At 48.6% G+C, this 22,298-nt stretch overlaps 10 protein-coding genes across 10 annotated transcripts; 2 read left to right on the forward strand and 8 right to left on the reverse strand.

The window, feature by feature from the left end:
* Window positions 1-339: 339 nt before the first annotated feature.
* On the reverse strand, window positions 340-2,874 carry BGZ61DRAFT_461621 (ankyrin repeat-containing domain protein). The gene is made up of 2 exons (XM_046247194.1): window positions 2,341-2,874; window positions 340-2,283 (listed from the first exon to the last, which is right to left on the reverse strand). The coding sequence occupies exons 1-2, from the start codon at window positions 2,460-2,462 to the stop codon at window positions 474-476; spliced, it is 1,932 nt and encodes a 643-aa protein (XP_046097662.1). The 5' UTR covers window positions 2,463-2,874; the 3' UTR covers window positions 340-473.
* A 1,759-nt stretch (window positions 2,875-4,633) lies between these two features.
* BGZ61DRAFT_484043 (uncharacterized protein) lies at window positions 4,634-5,540 on the reverse strand (the record flags this gene model as incomplete). Its single annotated transcript, XM_046249555.1, has 3 exons — window positions 4,634-4,826; window positions 4,874-5,124; window positions 5,202-5,540. The coding sequence occupies 3 exons, from the start codon at window positions 5,538-5,540 to the stop codon at window positions 4,634-4,636; spliced, it is 783 nt and encodes a 260-aa protein (XP_046097663.1).
* Window positions 5,541-7,171: 1,631 nt separating this feature from the next.
* On the forward strand, window positions 7,172-8,102 carry BGZ61DRAFT_365678 (LysM domain-containing protein; the record flags this gene model as incomplete). Its single annotated transcript, XM_046241629.1, has 3 exons — window positions 7,172-7,304; window positions 7,356-7,413; window positions 7,478-8,102. Coding segments are annotated over 3 exons (816 nt in total), but the record flags the coding sequence as incomplete, so codon positions are not given.
* Window positions 8,103-8,908: 806 nt separating this feature from the next.
* On the reverse strand, window positions 8,909-9,706 carry BGZ61DRAFT_558943 (uncharacterized protein; the record flags this gene model as incomplete). Its single annotated transcript, XM_046255742.1, has 2 exons — window positions 8,909-9,598; window positions 9,650-9,706. 2 exons carry the CDS (start codon window positions 9,704-9,706, stop codon window positions 8,909-8,911), a joined length of 747 nt encoding a protein of 248 aa, XP_046097665.1.
* An 808-nt stretch (window positions 9,707-10,514) lies between these two features.
* On the reverse strand, window positions 10,515-11,951 carry BGZ61DRAFT_430609 (S-adenosyl-L-methionine-dependent methyltransferase). Its single transcript, XM_046243817.1, has 2 exons — window positions 10,863-11,951; window positions 10,515-10,806 (listed from the first exon to the last, which is right to left on the reverse strand). Exons 1-2 carry the CDS (start codon window positions 11,861-11,863, stop codon window positions 10,749-10,751), a joined length of 1,059 nt encoding a protein of 352 aa, XP_046097666.1. The 5' UTR covers window positions 11,864-11,951; the 3' UTR covers window positions 10,515-10,748.
* Window positions 11,952-12,515: 564 nt separating this feature from the next.
* On the reverse strand, window positions 12,516-13,934 carry BGZ61DRAFT_430612 (ring hydroxylating alpha subunit-domain-containing protein; the record flags this gene model as incomplete). The annotated part of the gene is made up of 4 exons (XM_046243818.1): window positions 13,569-13,934; window positions 13,215-13,513; window positions 12,994-13,169; window positions 12,516-12,924 (listed from the first exon to the last, which is right to left on the reverse strand). Exons 1-4 carry the CDS (start codon window positions 13,882-13,884, stop codon window positions 12,516-12,518), a joined length of 1,200 nt encoding a protein of 399 aa, XP_046097667.1. The 5' UTR covers window positions 13,885-13,934.
* An 871-nt stretch (window positions 13,935-14,805) lies between these two features.
* Window positions 14,806-16,543, reverse strand: BGZ61DRAFT_509731 (uncharacterized protein). Its single transcript, XM_046252020.1, has 3 exons — window positions 16,215-16,543; window positions 15,537-16,160; window positions 14,806-15,483 (listed from the first exon to the last, which is right to left on the reverse strand). Exons 1-3 carry the CDS (start codon window positions 16,496-16,498, stop codon window positions 14,922-14,924), a joined length of 1,470 nt encoding a protein of 489 aa, XP_046097668.1. The 5' UTR covers window positions 16,499-16,543; the 3' UTR covers window positions 14,806-14,921.
* A 330-nt stretch (window positions 16,544-16,873) lies between these two features.
* On the forward strand, window positions 16,874-17,377 carry BGZ61DRAFT_121171 (ethanolamine utilization protein). The gene is made up of 2 exons (XM_046237033.1): window positions 16,874-17,005; window positions 17,067-17,377. Exons 1-2 carry the CDS (start codon window positions 16,927-16,929, stop codon window positions 17,333-17,335), a joined length of 348 nt encoding a protein of 115 aa, XP_046097669.1. The 5' UTR covers window positions 16,874-16,926; the 3' UTR covers window positions 17,336-17,377.
* On the reverse strand, window positions 17,045-19,715 carry BGZ61DRAFT_558947 (fungal-specific transcription factor domain-containing protein). Its single transcript, XM_046255743.1, has 4 exons — window positions 19,552-19,715; window positions 19,463-19,488; window positions 18,507-19,409; window positions 17,045-18,450 (listed from the first exon to the last, which is right to left on the reverse strand). Exons 1-4 carry the CDS (start codon window positions 19,598-19,600, stop codon window positions 17,419-17,421), a joined length of 2,010 nt encoding a protein of 669 aa, XP_046097670.1. The 5' UTR covers window positions 19,601-19,715; the 3' UTR covers window positions 17,045-17,418.
* Window positions 19,716-20,043: 328 nt separating this feature from the next.
* Window positions 20,044-21,894, reverse strand: BGZ61DRAFT_484050 (amino acid/polyamine transporter I; the record flags this gene model as incomplete). The annotated part of the gene is made up of 6 exons (XM_046249556.1): window positions 20,044-20,555; window positions 20,617-21,314; window positions 21,368-21,460; window positions 21,513-21,626; window positions 21,681-21,751; window positions 21,802-21,894. The coding sequence occupies 6 exons, from the start codon at window positions 21,892-21,894 to the stop codon at window positions 20,044-20,046; spliced, it is 1,581 nt and encodes a 526-aa protein (XP_046097671.1).
* Window positions 21,895-22,298: the final 404 nt, after the last annotated feature.

Consider the following 22,298-nt stretch of genomic DNA (forward strand, 5'->3'; position numbering starts at 1 on the left):
TGTCTGACTAGAACGAAGTACTCGTGGTAATAGTTTGTTGTAATCATCCTAGAACAAGGGAAATTTACGAGTTCGGTTTCTTCCACATTTATGGGTATCACGCATCAAAAGATTTATGATGCCAGTTTACTGCTGTTGCTTAACTAGCCATCATGATTGCTGCCTGGAAGCGACGCAATCAGACGTCAGACGGGAATACTAAGGACCTAGCGCTTAGGAGCCGCAGTATGGAGTCTCCAATATATCGAGCCAGCCATGTCTTAAGAATAGAGGCTGAGGATATACGGGTCGTCTCTTAAAACCTAGAGAATTGTTGAAGGGCACGTTGCAACCTGAAATGGACATGCTGAATTGAAGTGGTAATGACCGTTAAAATGGTGGTTGTGTTATCGCTACTTTCCACCATCTTCCCAGGTACGCCGCGACTAACTGAGTAGCTCCCACCCCAATGGCTTTTCGATCGACCTCTGTCGTCAAAGACAGAGCTCTAGTAGATAGTCAATACATTTCATGTCAATGATAATATTGCGAGTCCGGCAGTCGTGAATAATTCCTGCCACGTGTCTACGATGGCTGTCCGTCCCAGTAGCATCTGGTCCAAATTTGTCCCTGGCGAGACCGATGTGCTTTTCTGCCAACAATGCGAATGCCGCTCTTCTCACAGCGTCGCTGACCTCTGGGGAGTGTCGACCGAATCGAGAAAAAATGTGCTGCTTCGACTCGCTCCACTCGTTCGACTGTGCGGCCTTGTTCCATCCCTCCCAGCAGACACGATCTCGATCAGCACCGCGATAGCGCACCTGTTCATCCCTGTATTGCAGGTCTGCTTCCAACATTTTGTGCAAGACGTTGTGGCTGTCTCTTGCGAACCGTCTTTCCGCCTCGAGAAGGGCAAATTTCCTCGATGAGTTTCGGTGCCAGGGGTCGGCTCCCCGCGCCAGCAGCGCAAGCATTGCCCTGAAAACGATCGATGGGTCGTTTCTTGGATTTACGAATAGTAGAATTAGCGGAGTCTGGCCATCATGATTGCTCAGGTTTGGATTCGCCCCTTTTTCTAGTTGCATCTGTATGAAATCCTCAACCGATGGTCCTTTACCCCTTGGTGGTAAACACTTGGTGGCTAACAGGTGCAGAACTGAATTTCCGTTCCTGTCGACTTCATCTGGGGTAGAGCCCTTGCAAAGCATTTCGGCCAGCGTTGAGTCTGTGTCCATATCCGTGTCCGAATAGACATTCTTCATGTAATACATGACCAGCGACTCTCCAGACCGAGTCGGTGTCGTGACGGAGGCTCCCTTGTCGAGAAAAACCTTGATTATCGTGTCATATGCTTGTTGATCGCCACTGGCCGTTGAATCACCATACAGACCTCTTGTTTCTGACCTGGACAAGAAAATTTGTAATGGTGTCCTGCCATCGGGTAAGGATCTGATTACGCTGCCGCCCATGCTCAATGAAGCGTGTATCGCTGAGAGCACGTATCTTCCTGAATAGTTATGATCCAAGAGCTTCAGAAAGGGCGTCACCCCGGCCTTGTTAGCGTGGTTGAGATTGCTGCCGGCATGGATGAGGGTCTCTGAGGTTGAACCATGAAAGGGTGTCGCGTCGATCAAAGCAGCTGATATAGCAAGATGAAGAGGTATGTCACCGTTATCATCTTGGCGATTTACGATGGCGCCGAAGTTGATTAGAAGGTTGACGAATTGGGAAGCACTCGCAACGGCCAGGTGAAGTGGTGAACGCCCTCGCAAACCTTGTGCGTTCACATCCGCTCCGAATCGGATGAACTCGTGAACAAGGTCGGCATTTCCAATGATCACACTGTAGTGAAGGGGCATATTCCCCAAGCGATCTCTCATATTGGGATATGATCCAGTAGCAAGAAGCTGCCGCACTGCCTTCAAACTTCCGGTCATGACGGCTTGGTGAAGCTGCGTATCGTCATCATCATCTTGTGCATCCTGGACGAGGTCGATAGAAGGCGGGCCATCAGATTTTTCGCTAAGATCAAGCATTTCGGGGCCGGGTGGTTCGGGTGAACGGTTGGTTACCGTGGCCAAGAAGTTGTTCTTGTGGTTGTTTTCCATTGTAGTTGGTCTAGCATTGCCTTGGGAGTAGGGAAGTAAGACTGGCTTTGGGTCGATTCGGTGATGGGGGGGACTTGATGGGAGGGGATTGCGTGCTTTCCGGATTGGACTTAGGACGAGCTTGGAGTTGGGGTTGCTTTTAGTATTGTACTTCATGAATCCCCATTTCCGCAATTGATTACGATAAGCTCGTTGCCTGGTGCGGTGGACGTTAGCAAAAGAAAATGAATACAGGGCGTGGTGGGAAGCGTACGATGCAATGAAGTCGTGAGTGTCTTTCATGAGCCGCATGACCTCGATAAGGGTCTTACCCTCGACATGGTAAAGTTGCCGAATTACGTCTCGGAAAAATTCCCAGTCTTTGGCCATCGCCATTACTTATTCGTACTAGGAGAGCAGGAGAGGAGAAGATGAGGGAGCCTGGGGATAAGCAGGTAGAATAGCGAACTCTGTGTATAGTCCGAGGTTGAAGATGTGCTGGAGGTTGTGAGGCACACGAGGCGTCACGGACAGACATCAACACCAACAGCACGAAGCCTGATGACAGTAAAGATCGAAGATGCTTCAAGGTTGGGGAACGGCGCTGGCCAACGCAATCACGGTCTGCTAGCATATGTGAGTTCTGGGGACGAAGCAGTCTATTCCTGCAAGGGGACGGCCGACCGGGTTTGCGATTGGTTAGGCGAGTTGTCTCTCTGCTACTTCAAGCCACAAAGGTGGCAAGGGACGCGGTCAATAGAAAGCCACCTCTGATTCACTTTGGTGGCTTGCAGAAGCGCAATTTGAGGTTGCTAGCGTGTCAAGAGGAATCGAGATGGTCAGAACAGTCACGGATGTACGTAACTATATACAAGATATAACAATGGATTCATGGTTCTCACTTACCAAAAAATTAGACACGACCCCTATACCAACGACATTTTGCGATCACTACTTTGTTAAATAAACATTGAACATGGTTACTCTAAACGTAACAATTTTTAGAGAAACTTGGCTATGAGGAACATAATTTCGAGATTTATCCAGCACCTGAGTAAGAGGCGATAAATCCAGTCCTTGTTGTATCTCTGTATACTAAATTAATGTGACAGTACTTACCTCTGAATCCTCGCTTATGCAGTAGTCTTATTGTAATCCAATCAGTTGTCACGTTACATCCTCTTCTCTCTTGCTAAATCCTCGCTTATGCAATGGTCTTACTGTAATCCAATCAACTGTCACATCACATCCCTCTTCTCTCTTGCATGGCAATTTTAGCGTCCTGAGGTGAGTTGGGATGTTCCAGGACGTAATCCAATGAAGTTGTTCCATCGCATCTCAGCTTCCTCCTCACCGCGGAAACTCCGGTGGCTGAGACCGAGCGTGATTGTACTTGAGACAACGGTGGAGCAGAGGCGGCATTACAAGACTTTAAGTGGCCAGAGGCGAGTGCATTTTGCGCCGTGGCTGGACTGTAGGGTCTCGACGCCGAAAGATTGTACAAAAAGCAATTCTGTCATGAGATTTGAAAACGTGTCGAGATACAATTGGACCGTTCTGCATCCCCCCCAACAAATCCCCCAGCGGTGATATCTGCATTTTACCACCCAACAATTGCAGTTTGCAGATCACCGATGCCTGACCGCAACTTGCAATTCTCACGGGCATCCGCCATCTGATGCCCCAGGGCCTATCGATGCTTTGTCGGGCTGCTCGGTGCCCTTGAACTGCCCTTTGCAGATTGGTCTCCCAGTCACGAACCTGCAAGAATACACGCCCTCCAACCCGCCTCCATGTTGTTGGCATCTAGTCCTCGCCGGCTCCATAGTTCACCTCTCCATCTTTCACCGGTGCTTGTGATAGAACCTCGCCGCCGTCCCGTCGCCGTGACTCTCTTTCAATCCCCCCTTTCACCCGTTTGCCCGCACTGTTGAGCCAGAAACTGCATCTGACCGCCAGCCCCTTACTAAGAAGAGCTGCCTGCCCATTGATTGTAATTTACCTTTAAAATATGAGTCCACTAACCGCCTCCCAAAACACCGACGATCAAGGCCGATTCCGCCCCGCAAAGCAGCGATCAAGGGCTTGTTCTCGTCTCCTTAATTCTGCTGATTCCTTCCACTTCCAGCATCAATTGACTTGGTGCATATATGCGTTCCTGTGCTATTTCCAGCGTTTGGTTCCTGCCCAAATGTTCTAACCATCTCCCTTCATTGGTTTCAGCATGTCGGCCGAGTCTCCACTGAACTCACCTTCTCAGCCGACCTCCGATTCATTATTTTACGCCGTATGAACTGGCATCGAGCATATTGCCATCATCTTCTATAGGATAGACAAGGAAACCTCATGGAATTTCGGGATCCCGTGACGGTGGCTGCACCTAATTTAATCCTAACTAGAATTGATTGACTGTGTCCATAACCACCTGCCCGTGACCTGGGGCCCAGGAATTCCAGCCGCTGTATAAGCAACGTCTATTACCGTCAGTCTTAAGTTTATCCCATTCCTACCAACTAGGACTTGCCCGAAAAGAACCCGTCTGCCATTTCTGCTTTTAACCCGTGCTTCTATGGATCGTGTGCGAATGGGTTGGGTGGATCTTCGTCCAAGTCGGAGTCATCCGCGTACGGATCCGGGCCGCAACGGTAAGACTTGTCAATTTCGCACAGCTTTCTGTTATACATCCACACCTCCGGGTTGAGGTCCAATGCAAAAGCGAAATCATGTTCATCATCTTTGCGACGCCCATCACTATCAACGCTAGATTAGCATATTCCATAAAATACAAAACTTGTGACTCAATTTACCTGCGGGTCCATCTAGAACCATCTGTAAACTCATCAATGTCTTTTTCTTCGCAGCAAAAGACCTTGTACCCTCGATCACAGCGGCCCATTCCTTTTTCTTTCTCATCGCCACCACCGTACTTTGATTTGTAAAGAGTGGCTTCTGCTTTGTGGCACTGACCATTGCAGTCTTCACCGGCCCCGCGCCATACACATTTTGTCGGGGCTGTCTTTGCCTTGCAGCAGATTATCCTTCTCATCTTGCCCTCGTTCTGTGAATTATGATACATGTGTCAGCACTTGAGCGAGACAACATAAAGGATAGGAGAAACAAGGGTATTTAACTTACATCGCACGCTTCCCATCCAACCTCAACATAGGTAGCAAGGCAACGATGATTTTTGTCGTCCTTGCTAATGCAATCTGGAGAGATTGTACAATCACCACCCATGTTTCCTAGACTGGGATTGTCTCGGGCTTTCAGTAAGCCTAAATTTGTGACGCTGTCAAGGGTCTGGGTGATGTCAGAATTTCTTTGGAGGAGGTCATTGTCATGATCCCCAAGTTCCGAGGAAACAGAGTGCTGCTGAGGAGAAATGCGTAAGCTGTCCAAGGAATAAACGAATTGAGTCAGAAGCCCGAAGGTCAAGATAAAAAACACAACCATGGGTAGCCGTAAGGTATTCATGCTTGAAATAGCGCCAGAGTTTACTATGTCTTGAGGCTCAAATTCGAATGACCAGGATATGAGGAGTAGAAGCAGAGAGCTAAACCTGGAAGTATTGAGATGTTCAGAGACTTGGAGTTGGCGAGCCGAAGCCTAATTATACTGACTTCTGACAACATAGTTTAACCAGGCCCAACTATTAAACATTTTACCTATATGGTTCAGGGGTGAAACGACAAAATCTTTTTACGATAGACTCAAAGTTTGTGGAATTTTCCACGCAAAGACCTGTCTAGTTCAACCCGGATTAAATGGATCAAGGTTCGTAAATCGCAAAGAACAACATGGTAAAGACCACAGAGTGGATTTCCTCATGTTGGAGTAACAAAATAAACCACTTGGGAGCCCTAGGGTGAGAGTACACCCTCCTCGCATTACTGAAATTCTCTTTTTTAATCTATGACATGTTCATTCAACTCCCGAACTCGACTCACAGATGTCAGGTCAACACGCCACATCTATCTTAACCATAACTCGATGTGAGCCTATATTTTGGGGATTGCTCGATAACGAAACCGCACAGTTGCATGTACCGCCTGTCCAAGTCACAATTGCGATTACACACCTTTAGGTTTCAAACTGATTCTTTTCAATCTGCTTGAAGTCTATCTAGCCTTTTTAATTTGTAACCATTCTTACCCAAATGAATTCAGAATTAAAAAGATATCGCCTGTAGAAAGTAATGTGATTGTCTATAATCAATAGTATTGGAGACGTAAATTTAAATTCAAGGCTTGCAACTATTATCAGTATCTAACGACTTTACTGTTATGCTATTGTATGTTCTGCCACTGAGTTAGCGCCAACAATATGCTCCTGTTGTTCATAAATAATATAGGGCTTTGGCCTTCTGTGAGGAAACCTAATGTTTGGATTTATTGCATTTTGTTAATCGTTGTGCACGTCACAGCTGCCATGGCCCTCGTTTGGGTTTCAAGCTCACTTTTTTGCATTTGCCGGAATCCTATTTAACCTTTCGCCAAGCGTCAGGCAGGGTCATTAACTGCAGACAGCAGGGTGGATTGAAGATTAAGACAAAACCCAGTACTCAACAATTTTATTGTTTCAGCTACTGCCCATTTTTTGATCTCGAAGGAACTCTCAGAGTCTCACCCACCAAAGCTGTGGGAACATAGGCATGAAATATCTTCTGGTTGCGCAGATTCAAGTTCGCCAATTGACCTGGAGAGGGACCACGGATAAGCATATATATTTGACATTATCCATCTGCAGCTAGTTGTCTAAACTAGAGACCCCAAAATTTCTGAAATTCCAGAGCTCTTTTACTACCCCTCCGATCTTACTTTGAGACTACAACTTCCAGGATGATGAACATGAAGCATCTCATTGTCTTGGCCCTGACGTTAACAACTGCTCCACTGGTCGCTGTTGCCCAACAGTTTAGGCTCAGTAAGTATCCTTATCACCTGATGGAAGTGAGCGGTGGTTGTCTCGAGGCATTGAATACCACCGTTAATTGCTCAAATCACCTTTCCTCGAATGCCCCCGACCCGTAAGTGCCTTCTGATATTGGGGGCTGGTTTGGGAAGTTTAATTTGACCGAAATCTCCAGTGATTTGTCCTTTCCCACCTTAGACGAAGAGATACTGGATTCGATGTGCATGATGAGCTGTCGTCAAAGCCTGGTTGATCTGCGATTAAAGATCCAGTTAGCCTGTGAGATGGACAAACGCCCATTCGTCTACAAACATATCGAATTCCCGCGTAAGAAGTCTGGTGCCAGTCCCCTATTCACAGAAATTAATTAGGCACAAGCAACCTATAGAGCAGACCTTTTGCTTCTCTCATACGACACATATTGCTACAAAGACAAGTAAGTGGGCTATTCAGGATATAACAAATTTGGGAACATGAGATAATCTAACGAGCTATTCTAGAGATACTGGAAAGTTGTGCGACTTGCAACTGGCAGAATGGAGAGCCACTCCTCCCAAAACACCCATTGAGTGCAATGATTGCATACTCGGGCCTTGGAAGCTGCAACTGGAGGCACCGATAGGCTATAAGGAAGATGATGCCTCTGATTTCTCTACGTCAACATCAAGTTGTGGAGTAACCGGGTACGAATACTCAAAGCCTACCCAATACGCAACAACGAACACAAAGCGCTTAAGCATGGAATGGGAGAAGTTCCGTCGGCCTACACCCACACCTTGTCTATCACCATACATAATCAAGGAAGATGACGACTGTGAAAGCATTGCGAGAGAAAACAGCGTATCGGCTCATAAACTGAGAGCGGAGAACTACCTCGATCTTCGGTGTCATAAGCTTCCCAGTCCCGGAGCATCAATCTGCTTGCCTCCGAAATGTAAGACCCATGAGGTTGAGTATGGAGACACATGCACGGGGTTAAGCGACCAATACGGAGTTTCTTCGCAACAACTTATATCCTGGAACCCCATATTCGATGAGAAGTGCAGCAATATCAGGCGTTGGAGCGGAACGTCTATTTGTGTCGGGTATATTGCCCCTCCTTTTCATGGACCTGAGATTCTCTGAGCCCTGCTGATGAAATATAGGCCGCCCCATGGTTTAGTCGAAGACATAGACATGGATGAGGCTAGAGTCTAAGCGCAGTGAGGGATACTAGCCTCCAATAGCAGCGGTGGCTCTATTGCCGGATAAAGGGCGATGAGAAGTATTACCTAGTGACGTGCTATGCATCCTCGTTTAGCAGAGCCAGCCCACTACTACAATACTATTCTCGTTAATACTTCCTGGAAATCATCGACCTCTAAATCATTACCGCAAACTTGTTCATCTCCTTGAATCGTATCCATAACATAACGGGACGACAAAGGTCGCTAGAGACTATGCCTTAACGTAAAGAATCCTAATAAAAGCTTCCGTTATAACCTCGTCGCTCTCAAAGTTACACGTAGCATGCAAGGAAAGGAGGCAAGACAAAGTGCCTCTCGACTCAAAGAAGTGAAAGTCGTATCTTACCAAAGCCTTGGGTAGCGTTGCCACTTCACGTACGGGTGAGGTTAGCTAGAAGACGAGGTGCGCTAAATCTCGGAGGGCCTGTCACTACTCTCATGTATACGTCAGTCTCATATTTTTTCTTTTAATAATGACTTCATATGACCAGAGGCTACCAGGGTCGTGGGTAGAGGTCAAACATGGTGCCGGAAGATCCGAGCGCAGAGGGGAAGGCTTTGGTGTCGTCTAATTGAGGCCGAGACAAGCAATACATCCCATAACAACACGAATAAACTACAAAGCGTTTAGTATCGCCAGACCACTAAGCTCACAGGGAAGTTTATTGAAAAATATTGATCATGAGGCAAAAACATATGTATTGTTTATGGTTCGGCCGGCATTACATCGATGGTTGGCCAGATCGCTGGTGGTCGGCTGTAATCGTTATCGGCTAGTTCCTGGTACGATAGCCTGTTATAAATGCTGGTAATACTCGCGACATCTGTATACATCCAGCCAGTGTCTTCCCTAGTACAGCCCTCGACAGAAGGGAACCCTCCTCGACCTCGGCCCTTTGGTTTGCAATCTTTGTCTAATATAGCACAAACAACGACTTTAAGGCGGTCCTTACCCCCTGCTTCCGCCCAAGATTGATATTCATCAACAGTATCAAGACACTTCTGATCAATATAAATGCAATAGTGAAATCGAGGAGCATCTTCTACTGTCGGAGCGTCAACGCCTGACCCATCCCTCTCCACGCTCCGCCCAGCAGACCACTCGGAAAATCGCTCTCTTATGTCTTGCTTAGAGGCTCCATCAAGTTTGTCTGGATCCTCAATGACAGTCCAATCAAGATACTTCCAGAGTAGAGTGTAAAGTCCATCGAATTCTAGCTCATCTTGCATCGTTGCTTTGAGAAACTCGAGGTAACTCTCCCATTGAGCGTTGTTGGCGTACGCGCAGCGGTAAATCACGAACCCCCAGTGTTGAAAGCCGGTTTCTTGCATGTCCTGAATGGCGGCTGAAAGGGGTTGGCCCTTAAGCATTGCTTGATTGACTTGAGGGATGCTCTGGAGCGTTGGCTCAACCCCCATAGGATGGTTCTGAATGCTCATGATGACGTCCGGAATGATGCGGGGATAATTGACTTGCCACGACGGACGGGGAACGGGGCGCATTTTGATTCCAGGAAGCCGAAGCTCAAAAGAAGAAAAAGAGAAGAAAGATCGAAATGATGAAAGTGCGGGTCAAGCACACGCGAATGTGGAAGCTGCAGGACTCTTGCGGCTGAACGCAGCGGTGGTTGTGATGTGTGAAGAATAGAACCTGGGTGCGGCGCCATGGACAGGATCAAATCATGGTCAGACGACTCGACAAGGTAGAAAGTTTAATAAACGAGATAATTTTTTTATTTTGTTGTTGGGGGCAGGCTGAAATTCTGCCTTTTACCTTCGGTGGCAATTTTACGCCACAGCTCGATAAATACAAGAGCTAATTTAGATGTCCATACAGGTAGAACTTATCCATACTTACATTACAGTCCTCTTATTATGTAGTTCTGGACAAGAGTTCTCTATTTCAGCACATTGGGTGCTAGATTCAAGGTTCACTAGGAATAATTATTACTGAAGCAAGCCTTTTTATGTATCATCGGGGGAAATACTTTTTCGCTTCTTAGTTTTACACCAATCTGGGTTTGGCTTATTAGGTACCGTGACAAATTGCTCATATTCTACCCAGAGATACTGGTGGTACCTTCGTGATTCTCGGCATTGACCGCATGAATCTTGTTTTCGTCGAGGCTTGTCTCCACCATCTGGTCCTTGGAAAAGGGGCAGCAAAACCGCCCGCTAGAGACGTCAGGTCGTTGCACAGGAGCCGCTGACATGGAACAAGTTCAATGGAATACCGCTTATAAGGCTTACACGTCGCAGAGCAGCTAGATCAATACCTTTTTGAATTGGTTCCCACCAAGGAAGCCCATCCCAGGTTTCAGCTGTCACTGGTTGGAGTTGGAGTGCATCTTGAGGACTCGCGATACTCGTTTTGACGAGAGAAGTGAGAAAGCATCGCCTGGGTTATTTTACGTCCTGCTAGAAATGACAATACACGATAGATAAAGATAAAATGCGTTTTAAAGATACGAAGCACTCATCTGCCGGCCAAAAGTTGCTGCGATCTCACGAGGGTCAACAAGCTCCAAAACCCCCGAAATCGCAACTATGCCGTAGCCAATTCTGGTTCTGATTCATCCGACTTCCTCCCATATACAATAGTACTGTAGGATTGCCACGTCAGCTATCATGTCGCGTTTAGTGGTGATTGAAATCTTACATCTGGAACCAGTGGTAGTTTGAGATTTTCCTGCTCTCTTTTCGCATCTTAGCTTGGAGCAGCATGGCCTCTTCGGTCTGCCAGCCTAAGACCTGGGTCAAAAGAAACGTATTCAAACCCTCAAGACTCTCGTCAAATGCAAGTTGCAAGAGTAATCCGGCTTGTTGAAGCCGAGGGTCTTTCGGCCACCCATGGAGCGGTGCCTTGATCTTCTTCTCGACGATGTCGACAAAGCCTGCCGCTTCCATGTGCTCCTTCATCGTGTTGCCTTCGCAAATTCGGAATGTCCGACCGGTCTTCTCTCCAGCCTCGTACACAAGGCTTGAAAGTTCGTTAAAGACATGATCCTCGGGATATTGCACGTGGTCTGACTGAAACCTCACTCCCATCTCAAGGTCTTGGAACCATTTGCCGGGCTTCAGATGCCGAAAGGCCTTTTTGTACAACTCGGCCCAGTCGGCAACGCTCCCGTACAGGGCACGAATATGAATGAAATCGAAGTGATTTTCAGGCCACGTCCAGTCGAGGAGACAATCGTCAATCATGAACTTGACATTTGGTGGAACCCAGGCAGGTTGGATGGGGCTCAGATCCGTACCGATCACTTCCGTCTCTGGGTACTGATCCGCGAAATCAATTGCCCAGATACCTGTGCCAGTTCCTACATCCAGCACGCGGCCGGGGCTCTTCTCAAGTGGAGCAAGGAACAACTTATCGTCCATAAGCATCAAGCACGCGTTGTGAATCAGATCGAGTCCATCATTCTGCTTTTCATCGTTCGGGGCCCAGTACTCGGCGGTCTTTGTGTTTTGGTACGTGCGGCCATGCAACTTCCGATAGTCAAAGATACTCTCGGAGAGGGATGTGGTGCTTGAAATGAGACTACCCGAGTCGATGGCAGAGTCGCGGTCGTCGTCCTCAAGGTCGAGATTTGCTTCAATCCGAGGCGATTCAGCTTCAGTTTCCGCTAGTGGGGACGACGTTTCCCGAGTTTGAGCCATTTTTTTTGTGAGGTGTTTTTGCAGAACATGCGAAAGTCGACCAACAGACGGACGCGCACAACCCGCATACTTGTAGACTTTTGTAGCGTCACAGTTGGTGGGCTGATGGATATCCTTGGCGACAGCAAGACCCTTGCCCACATCTCGTAAGTTGACCAGATTTAGGGTTAATCGCGTGATAGAATGCATCTCAATGCATGAAAATCCCTGCCCGCGTAACGCTCCCGACCCCTGAGCCGCTCTCCCGCCCCCGCTTGTAACGGCGAGTGAACGGGTATATTGGTCGTGTTGGCTCGGTTGTAGTTGAACTGCCTTAGCGGTATGTTATGTTCCCTCGTTTTTCGCCTAAATACGCACCCTTCTCTGCTAGAGTTGGGGGAAGAAGATTGTAGTTTAAATGCAACATGAAGGCTTGAATCGTCGTTCCGCATGACCTCACAAATTTGCAACTAACAAGCTGTCTCTACCCGACAACCTCGATGCATCTCGATAGGCGCATCAAACACCCACAAGATTACCCTGATGGCCAGTTAGGACCCGAACACTGCTCTTCTCACTTCAGTAAGTCATGGTGTTGAAAAGGATTCTATGGGGCCGAAGGTTGTTATACATCAAGGTTATACTCTAATTCACTTTGTTGAGCAACACAAAGCTACCACTCAATCTTGCTGCCTTCAGTACCACACAGACCCTCACAAAATGCAATCTCCTCTTGTAATCCATTGTCATTCGACGGAGTTCTCCTCGTCGGCCAAATCTCTCCACCTACCTTCTGCTCTTGTGCGCGGTGCTCTATGACAGTCTCCTTCACCCGTTTCTGAAAATACAACACACCCTTCTCGTTGGATGAATGAAGGTTCCCGCTCACATAAGTGCCAGCATTGAGGTTCTTTTGGGCTGCGTTACATAAACCCTTGTCCTCAGATTCAACTTGTTTGAAGAATTCGTCGACCACCTCGAACTCTTCATCGGTTGCGTCTTTGTGGCGGTAAACTTCGTACTGCATTGATGTCGTAGTTGCAGAGGTTGGGACCACTCTCATTAAGTAAAAGTACTTTGTGCTGTTGTAGAGAAGACGTCAATCGTTTAGTTTATACACGCTCTAGGTACACCTTCGGCTAGGTACTTACGTCATGGTGACGGATGCATTTGGGAACAAAAAGGTCGGTGCCGCGTCAAGACCCGATTCGTGGCCGGGTTTGTCCTTGACAAAGTGCTGAATCTGTCCTCCTGTGACCTCGACGTTATAATTCTTCAGATCGGAGGTTGCAGCGATTCCGGGATGCGCAACACTACAGTGGTAGCACTAGACTCGGTCAGAGAATGTTTTTATAGATGCCGAGTAATGTACCTCGTTATAGTTGTCAACCAATGTTTTCCAGTTGTAATCTCCAGCCATGTCCCAAGCATGGTCGAAGGAGAATTCGTCCATGTTGAATTGGCCTAGCCGTTGTTGTTTGTCGGACCCTTCGAAGTCAACACCCCACGGAATTGATGGTTTGTCTGCTGCTTCGAGATTGACCCAGACAAAGCCTCGTGCATCTATGTGGGTGTGAACTTTGAACAATGCGTTACTTTCTTGATCGAAGGAGGGCATCGTTTCGAAACGAGGGGCCTTTGCGAGCTTCCCACTTAGACCGTACGACCACCCTGTATCACGATGAGCATCAAATGACCGGGTGACTGAGATCGAGAGAAGACATACCGTGATATTTACAGGCCAGGATGCTAACGTTTCCTTTCTCTTCGGTGACGACAGGAAATGCCCTGTGGCGACAAATGTTGTGGAATCCATTTAAATTACCTTGTCGGTCAAGGCAGAGGAAAAACGAGAACCCGGCTTCGTCGTAGCGCACGTAGTCCCCAGATTTGATGAATCGTGAGCGATGCGTGATCAGTAGCCATCTCTTGGAGAATATAGCCCGTCGCTCAAGCTCATACATGGCAGGCTCTCTGTACCAGGATGACGGGAGGGCGCGAGGGACTTCCTCTGTCGCAGTCTGAGAGAACAATCGAAACATGGTGAAAGCCGCTGCTTGGAAATAGTTAGGAATGGGTTCGCAGTTGTTTGCTTGGTTAGCAACACGGCAATGCGAGTGCCTGAGATTATATAGTAGGCAGCGTGCTCAAGCAGGTGTCCGTTCGTCACCTCATCGCCATACAAACACCGGCCGTGCTGTATGATGGTATTCTCGCACTATTCGACCTTTTCTGGTTTAGCGAGTGTTGGGCGCCCTCTGAACGCGAGTCGGCGTCGCATCAGCACTGACGTCACTCTCTATCCTTATTACTAGATATCCGACAACACCGTCAACCACCGAATGCAGATAAAAATGCCGGGTGACAGGCCTCGGTAGGGCCTCAACTCTATAGACAACCCATAAGAGACGGGTGCAGAAGCCTGGCACCAGCAGGGTAGATGCGTAAGAGGATGTGATCCACTAAGCCTATTTCAGTATTGTCATCCGGCTCCGTAAACTCTCAGTCTATCTTATGCAAGATCTAACCGCTGTAGCATCGTATCCGGTCAATTAAGTCATTTGTTATCAACCAACTCGCAGCTACCCCGCGATATCTGTGGGCTTAAGCAGACAAAGCCGGGGGAGACCCTAGACCTTAAACGGGCAATATCAGTCACTGGCATGCGGCAGATATCATTAGCTTCGGTCCGGTTGGCTAGCATACGATTGGTGAAAATTGAGCTATCATCAAATTGGGGAAATAATTACATTTTGGAGGGCCTAAAATTCAGTGACATTTTTGGTTGAACGGGAGTATGGAGATGAGATCTAAGCTTCGCAGAGGTGTCGGTTTAATGGCGGGAAGTAGCTGGGTCCAATAGCACACAATTTCAGCGTCATGCTCGAGACCTCGAGCGACAACTGCTACAATCAGGATCAGTTCCAATCTCATAAAAGTTACACGATCATTTGACTTCCATAAAATGAAGTTCATTCCAAACAGGTTAACAGGGCTATAGGCTATGTAATCACATCTGCCAGGTCGCACCCCGGGGCCGCAGGATGTTTAATGACCCCCAGAGGATATCTCATCGCACTCAGAGCTTCGCAGATAGCTGCTCGGCGTGAAGCAATTGCTCGACTTCTCTACCAGCAATGGTACCTCTTTCAATTGCGCCATCAATAAAACCCCTCCATCCATCTGCCCAGTCCGCGCTTGCGAAGAATACCCTGCCGTCTGGCTTCTGAAGCTCTTTCAACCACTTTGACATGGAATTGGGGCCCCAGCAACTCCAAGTGCCCTTGGCGAGTTCATCATTCATCCAGTCGTGCGTGAGATAAGCCTTGACTTCAGCGTCTGGCTTTATATATTCCTTGAACGTTGAGATGATCTCACCGCTCGCTTGTGGATCAGTGAGATGCGAGCCATATCCAAATCCAATGCAGTAAGTTCCATCCTTCTTCGCGGTGCCGTTGTGATCCGAGAAGGAGAAACACCATGGTGACTTTCCGTACCCACTAGCCATGGAAAACCATCCTGGTTCCGACTGCGCGAGGTGGAAGTGGATCTTTGCGCCTTGGTTGATGTGGCCAGCCCCAATCGCTTCCTGGCGAAGCGGGGATAATGTCGGGGAGAACTTGGCATCCGATAGACAATTTCTTCATGCTGTTAGTGCTTTGTGTGAATGACACGATTCACGGCATGGACTTACAGAGGAATGGTCGAAATGACATATCTGGCCCTGATCTGGCGACCGTCCTTTGCGGAAAGGACCACAGATTTATCCTTCTGCTCAAACGTGTCGACCACGGTATTGAACAGTAAGTGTCCATGATAATCTGAGAGAATAGCCCGTGCAAAAGAGGTCATGCCTCCCTTTCCAAGCTTGTAGATTCCAGCGAGCTCAAAAACGCCAGCCATGGTGTGGTTTCCGAGCGCGTACCATCGCAAAACCTCCGTAAAACCGCACTCACTACCAGGAACACTTCCAAAGCTACTAATCATTGTGTCAAAGAGGTCTTTCTCTATCTGGGGGATGTCGAGCTGGTCAAGGCGGTCTTTGGCAGAGAGATTATCGTATTTGACCCATGGCGCCGGCTGCCGATACGGCTCGTGTGGGTACGGCATCAAATCGCGGCTCGTCATGCCGTCAACGGAAAAGAAGGCATCGGCTGCTCGCTGAACAGCAGAATTCACATCCTCTCCATTCAGCTCTTGGGATTTAGAGAAGGCGGCGGTGTATAACGTCTTCTTGGCATCAATCGTGCCGGCGGACGTTTTCAAGTGTGAGTGAAGCCCGTAACGGTGCAGTTCGGAATAGAGATGAGGCTGGTTCCTATCCCAATGAATATAAGCATGGTGCATTAAAGGGTAAAGATAAGAAGCCTACCAATGCACCCAAGTCCCGCCCATCTCGAACTCCTCCCCAAGAGCTGTAGCGGTCCATGTTCTCCCGCCTATGCGGTCACGACCTTCGAGAAGGAGGACCTTCAGATTTTGAATGCGGCTAAGATCTCGCGCCGCAATTAGGCCAGCAAAGCCAGTGCCAATTACCACGACATCATAGCTGTCATGAATTGCAGACAACGGCGTACCATTGACCACAGCCTCCGTGGTGAGACCAATCGTCTCACCAGCGGGAGTCCAAAGATATCCTTCTCTAGAGGATGGCATGTTGTAAATGGAGTGAAAATGACAGCTAAAGGATTGTTATCTGCCAAAACGCCGTGGCTTCGAGAGTGTACGGACTAGTACAGGTTTTATTTGTTCATTAGCTGCAGATGTCATGTCCAGCTGCTCAATCACCATGATGGCACCTTTCCTCATTTGGGAAATTAGTGCGAGCTTCACGAAATCGGCCCCTTCATCACGATCCACACCTCGGATCACCGCCTCCCCGTCAATACGCCCTGGTACCATTCCGAGGTTCCGAGGCCAGGATTCCTTTCCTTATTTGGGCAAGTTATCCGAGACAGATCATCGCAGCATCTCCAAGATTGCGCGTCTTAAGGATAGGATAAGGGGCTGAGATAGAATGGTGGTCAGGAAGGGAAATGCAATTGAACTGACGCCCAAGTCGCTGCCCATCTATTCACTACAACATGCCTTTCGTTTTCAAACGTCGAGCTAGGGCTGCGAAGCTACCTCCAATAGATGACAGCGGCAATGCTTTTGGAAGTGGTGAGTTGACTGCGATTTAGCAAACCCATTTCCAAACAACCACTAACTCAATCAACGCTAGACGTCGTCTCAACAAGCGACACAGGTGCCAAAACACCCATATCCGCTGGCTTCTTCCGCATTGAAAAGGGAAAGCCATGTGTATTTACGTATGAATTCGACGAAGCAAAGTTTTTCGCCGAAGGGGAGTGCGTCGTCGAAGACGAAACTGGAAGGAAGGTGACGGCGAGGGCAGGCGACGTGATGCTGTTTGTCAAAGGATCAACAATTTCTTTCTCAACGGAAACCTATGCTCTAGCTTTTTATTGCGATCAGAGAGCTAAGCTGTGAGCTATGGTGGCGAAATAGCAAGCTAGAGGCAATGTTTACAGGCACTGGGCAATAGATCCTTAAAGTGGTTGAATTCTAGAGGCTTAGCCGAGCATGGTCTCAAGCTTCTTCTCAGCCATTATATCCATCCAATGCACTTGATCCGAAAATACATTATCCCGGTCGCCCATGACACTCCCAGACTTGACTACAATGTCCATACGTGACCAAACCTCCTCAAGCGTGATGGCAACGTGTTTTATCGGACGCAAGCCAATAGACGTGTACAAGTGGAGGACTCGGTTTCGCACAAAACGCCTCCACTGTGCCACCTCGTCGTTCACCTTCGCCTGAGCCGGAGTTTCTTGAAGCTGATTTGGGCTGAATTGCGCCAATGCACTCCCGGCGATCAGTAGAAGAAGGTTCTGTGTTGAGATTGTGTGAGAATCATCCGGTACCATTTCAAGCGTTCTCAGTATGCCAAAGGCGAGACCCAGTACAAGTTGTGACTGATTATCCATTGGGTCGTATGCGAAGTCTGCGGCTAGGTGGAATCGAGACTCATCTTCGATAATCTCTGGAAAAGCCCTGTACAGCTCCAGCAAAGCGGCAAGTCGATAGCAACGCCCGATTGCATGGAAATGTTCCGGGGTCGTGTGTGGGTCGCCAATATCCTCGATTAAACTGATGAATGGAATCCGGCATTTGAGTATGTTTTGCTCCACGGTGCGGGCTTCCTCAAGAAGCTCTGAGTATAATGCTCTTTGGTAGGCTTCGCCGTTTTTGAAAAGTCGAAGGTTCCGCAATACTCTCTTTTTTCTCATAAGCGTACCCACCTTGGCAAGGAAGATAAAGACGGGGGTCGCAACCCCAGTCCAGGGATGTGGGTATACCATTGAAGGTGAGGCGGTAGAGCAAAAGATGTCGAGATATGATAACGCTTCTGTTTCCTGATCAAGGAGAAAAGACGACATTGCCTCCCAGTAGACCATTGATGAGACCAGGAAACTTTGGGTTTTGTTCACGCTCGGGGGTTTATTGGGGTCGTCTAGAGCGTTGGACGACATCCAGGCTTTGAAGAGCTGTCGTGACCCATGGAGGTGGGAAAGTCCTAAGGAGGAAGGGTTGTGCCAAGCCTAATAAAATTAATATCAGCGACCCACGACATGTAAAACAGTATGGAGCAACTTGCCGAAGTCATCCCCAGAAGAATGATACCTAATAGGACATCATCTCTCACCAAACTGGTCTGCCTGGGAACCACCGCCCCCAGTTCAACCACTTCGCTACCTTGAGATTCGACTTCCATCCCGGCGATCTTGGCTAGTTCGATTGATAGCAATGATATTGCTTCGGTCTGAAACCCCAACGGGATAGCACCACTACCATTGCCTTGGTCGTTTTGATAAAGATGCGCAGCTGACATACTCATCACACAGTTGAAAACCAGCGGAGAATCAACAATCATTCGCGACACTTCTGACCTAAAAGGATTATAGAGGGAGTCGAAACACGAGGTAATCCGACATGTTAGCGAGAAGTAATGGTCTAGCAGGACCGAAGACTGTTCGGTGGGGGCATAGAGCGACAAGGACAGGTCACAGTCTCCAAAGCAGGGTTCGATGAGCTCCATATCTTCGTTTGCAAGCACATCGTCCGCAGACTCTTCGAAAATATCCCCTGTTGAGGGAGCGGGGGATAGGTCGAATTGGTTCGCTAAAGAGCTACCCGCAGACAGAGCAGGGCTTTCGTGGTTTTGATCTTCCAGGTTTGGTGACTCTATTTGGAGCGACACAGTGGTGGATGGAGATTCTATCGTAGAAGCTTGATCAGGACGAACCCGTGGCTCATCACGATGTCCCATAATCGTCAATAGCCCGGCTGGAGAAGGAGGAGCAATGGCAGTCGAGAGCTTTTTGGCGTGGCTTTCAAACCAGGCAAATGATTCCGCGCAAGAATTGGCGGAATCGAGATGGGTGATAGAATTCTTTTCGTACTTGGTCGACCATCTCACCGGCCGACTGTATCCAGGGCATTCGAGCCCAGTCTTGGTGCAACGCCGACAACTGGGTTCCCCTTCATCGCACTTGACTCGCTGGAATTAGTGAGTAAATGTTGTGAGAAGGTCGAGCGGAATGGACAACTCACGCGACGCTTACAAGTGGCACATCCACCTAATAAAGATCTGCATTAGCAACGATGCAGCGGGAAGGCGACCGGGGTAGGGCATGGATTACTCCTGGATTTTAGGGTCCTCCGAGGATTCCGAGCCGTGATGTGCGCCATTTTGAAGCAGGTTCGGTCTCCAAGGACGCTCGTACAAGAGGTTCCGGGTCGCGGTTATAAGAGCGGAACTGCAGCAGATAATGCCACGAGGAGACCAGTGTCTTTATCGCCGCGGATGCAGCTTGGTTGCTTCACGATCAGCTCCCCCGCATTTTGATATGCATCTGTCTAGGGCCTAAATCTCAAGATATCGCAGTATCCGAGCTGGCAAGATGGGAAATTCCGGAGGGGACCATCTGAAACCCATTATCGAGGCTGAGTAATAACATTATGAGGATGTGGTTGGCGTGTTAGGGCCACAGGCTTATCATGCACATGCGCCGTGGCGTCCATGTGTCGTCATATGCAATGTCACCGCGTACCATCACCGCAATGGGAAAATGTAATCGGCCATGTATTATTCGCCCAAACTACACCAGATTCCAGTTCTAAATACCTCCAAACTACTCCTTGTTGGTTTGTTCCGGAGCTGACGAGTCAGGAACGGCTTCGACAAGGCCCTGCATCTCAAGCAGGGGGCCCGCATACCGCTTCCTCGCTCGAAACGGCCAGTAGAACAGTCCAAAGAGAAGCGTCGCCCCCAAAACGAGGGAAGCATAATTCATGTTTTCGGGGGTGATTGGCTGGTACGGAGGGAAGAGTGCGAACAAGCTGGCAAAAATTAAATAAAACACCGCGATGGCGTTGACGGCGACTCCAGCTTTGCCCAGTCGCCACGGGCCCCAGGTCAGTGTCTCGGGCGATGAGATCCTTCGCCACAGCACGAGTATTATTGGCATTAGATACGAGATTTGCAGGCCAACGACCGCCAATGATAAAATCGCGTTGAAAGCTGTCGTGGAACCGATGTTGATGAGCCCGAGAAGCATCAAGATGACTGTTATGACAACAATTGCCATGGTTGGTATGCTTCGCTTCTTTTCCACTCGAGAGAGAAATTTGGAAAAAGGCAGTCCTAAACCCTCGAATTAGTCTCCATGTTTCCAATTGGTTACGCTGCTAGAAGTGATGCCCACCTTGATCTCTGGCAAACGCCCACATGACACGAGCTGCCGATGCCACCAAAGGGATGGTAGACAGGGACGCCATCAAAACAACTGCACTGGACATGGCCGAAGCAGCTCCCTTGCTACCTGTAATGTTGTAGAAAATTTGGATGATTGGGAACCCAGTATTCGTGTCAAGCGCTGAAGCAATGTCGCCCATGCAGAAGAGCACAGCGACCAAGAATGCGAACCCAAGCGCGCCGTTGATGACGACGGCGCTGACCATGGCACGGGGAACACCAGTCGCGGCATTATGCATCTCTTCGCTCAAGTGTGTTGCTCCGTCGTAGCCTATTACAACGTAGCAGGAGCTGAGGAGCCCAATGCACCATGCCACGCCGTCGTTCGACCACCCGGAATTGTTCTCGAACGATGTGAAGACGAAGGCGGCCGAGTTTTTGGTCGGTGATACAACGCACATGACGATGATAATGACGAAAAAGAGGACGATGTGTAGTACCATCGAGAGCTTCTCAAGGAGAGGCAGCATGTCACTGCAGAAAATGCAGATGCATGCAGCTCCCAGTAGGATTGCCCAGTAAATGAGAGTTCCATGCCACCTCTCGAATGTGTAGTTGTCGGGGGATAGGTTGAGAACCAAAAGGCCTTGGATCATGGTACCGGCGAGGAACGGAGCGCTTGCGGAGACAGTAATCCATCCAAATGTACTATTAAGGACACCAGTCAGCATTTTAAAGCGCTATTTCCATTGATGCCTTACGTGATGTAGCCTGCAAACCAGCTGCTCACTGGCCCAGTAGATTTAGGACTCAAGTGTGCGACGAAGTGATATTGTCCTCCGGCTGTGGTATGGCTAGATAATTAGACTTGTCAGACGGTTTCTTCATTGGAGGCATTGATTGTACCTAGAAGCCAGCTCCGCGAGCGACATGGCCGAGCAAAGCGAGCCGATGAAAGCGACCATGGCTCCGTAGATGAGTGAAACTGGGCCTCCGCTAACCAATCCAGCTGCCATGGTACTATTTAATGTGTCAAAACCTTTCTACAGTAGACAGGCCTTGAAAGAGACCTACCTGCACAGCGCTTCCCAGGTCGCCATCAGGGACACCGAGAGAGCCAACATGGACGTCAGGGAGAAATTGCGCTGTTGTTTGTTAACTCGAGTTTTTACTCGTCACGCGGACCGAATCTAACCTTGAGTTCTTGGTTATACCCAAGCCTTTCCAGATTTTGGTCGTCCGCATCGCCTGGAAGGGGCCTCTTCTCGGTGTCTTGTTGCTCAGACATTGCGAATAAAGCAGTCTCAGGAACGAATTTAGAAATATTTGGCTCAGAATATCCGGCAGAGCGACGGAACAGGATGAGACCTCACGGATTTATATAGAACACGATGACACTCCTATCACTAGTTATATACACTACCACTTGTCATCCTCTCCTCCTCTTTCATTGTCTAGATCCCAACGCGGCGCTCTATCACTGATACAAGGTTCGCACCGATACCGAGAGGGTGGGAGATAAACTGCGCTAAGCCGGATGAGGACGGAAAGTGCGAGCTGTCGGAATTGCGGCGACAGAACCGTAATCTCGGTATCTACGGGCAGCCGAGGCGAATAATTTCACAAGATTGTCTTGAAGCCAATGGGACTGCTCCGAGTCTACCCCGCGTTTACTAGTGCTTGGCGTCTGAG

Source organism: Ilyonectria robusta (genome assembly GCF_021365365.1).
Source record: "Ilyonectria robusta strain PMI_751 chromosome Unknown BGZ61scaffold_28, whole genome shotgun sequence".
NCBI lineage: Eukaryota > Fungi > Ascomycota > Sordariomycetes > Hypocreales > Nectriaceae > Ilyonectria > Ilyonectria robusta.

What these genes read in the sequence shown, in the direction of transcription:
- BGZ61DRAFT_461621 (XM_046247194.1), bottom strand. Translation starts at nt 2,462, where the DNA reads ATGGCGATGGCCAAAGACTGGGAATTTTTCCGAGACGTAATTCGGCAA. An exon ending in ACTCACGACTTCATTGCATC is followed by an intron (nt 2,284 to 2,340) that starts GTACGCTTCCCA and finishes CCACCGCACCAG; the next exon opens with GCAACGAGCTTATCGTAATC.
- BGZ61DRAFT_430609 (XM_046243817.1), bottom strand. Translation starts at nt 11,863, where the DNA reads ATGGCTCAAACTCGGGAAACGTCGTCCCCACTAGCGGAAACTGAAGCT. An exon ending in AACTACCACTGGTTCCAGAT is followed by an intron (nt 10,807 to 10,862) that starts GTAAGATTTCAA and finishes GCAATCCTACAG; the next exon opens with TACTATTGTATATGGGAGGA.
- BGZ61DRAFT_509731 (XM_046252020.1), bottom strand. Translation starts at nt 16,498, where the DNA reads ATGCCATCCTCTAGAGAAGGATATCTTTGGACTCCCGCTGGTGAGACG. An exon ending in GGCGGGACTTGGGTGCATTG is followed by an intron (nt 16,161 to 16,214) that starts GTAGGCTTCTTA and finishes TCATTGGGATAG; the next exon opens with GAACCAGCCTCATCTCTATT. An exon ending in GTCATTTCGACCATTCCTCT is followed by an intron (nt 15,484 to 15,536) that starts GTAAGTCCATGC and finishes AACAGCATGAAG; the next exon opens with AAATTGTCTATCGGATGCCA.
- BGZ61DRAFT_121171 (XM_046237033.1), top strand. Translation starts at nt 16,927, where the DNA reads ATGCCTTTCGTTTTCAAACGTCGAGCTAGGGCTGCGAAGCTACCTCCA. An exon ending in CGGCAATGCTTTTGGAAGTG is followed by an intron (nt 17,006 to 17,066) that starts GTGAGTTGACTG and finishes AATCAACGCTAG; the next exon opens with ACGTCGTCTCAACAAGCGAC.
- BGZ61DRAFT_558947 (XM_046255743.1), bottom strand. Translation starts at nt 19,600, where the DNA reads ATGGCGCACATCACGGCTCGGAATCCTCGGAGGACCCTAAAATCCAGG. An exon ending in GAGGACCCTAAAATCCAGGA is followed by an intron (nt 19,489 to 19,551) that starts GTAATCCATGCC and finishes GATCTTTATTAG; the next exon opens with GTGGATGTGCCACTTGTAAG. An exon ending in GTGCCACTTGTAAGCGTCGC is followed by an intron (nt 19,410 to 19,462) that starts GTGAGTTGTCCA and finishes CACTAATTCCAG; the next exon opens with CGAGTCAAGTGCGATGAAGG.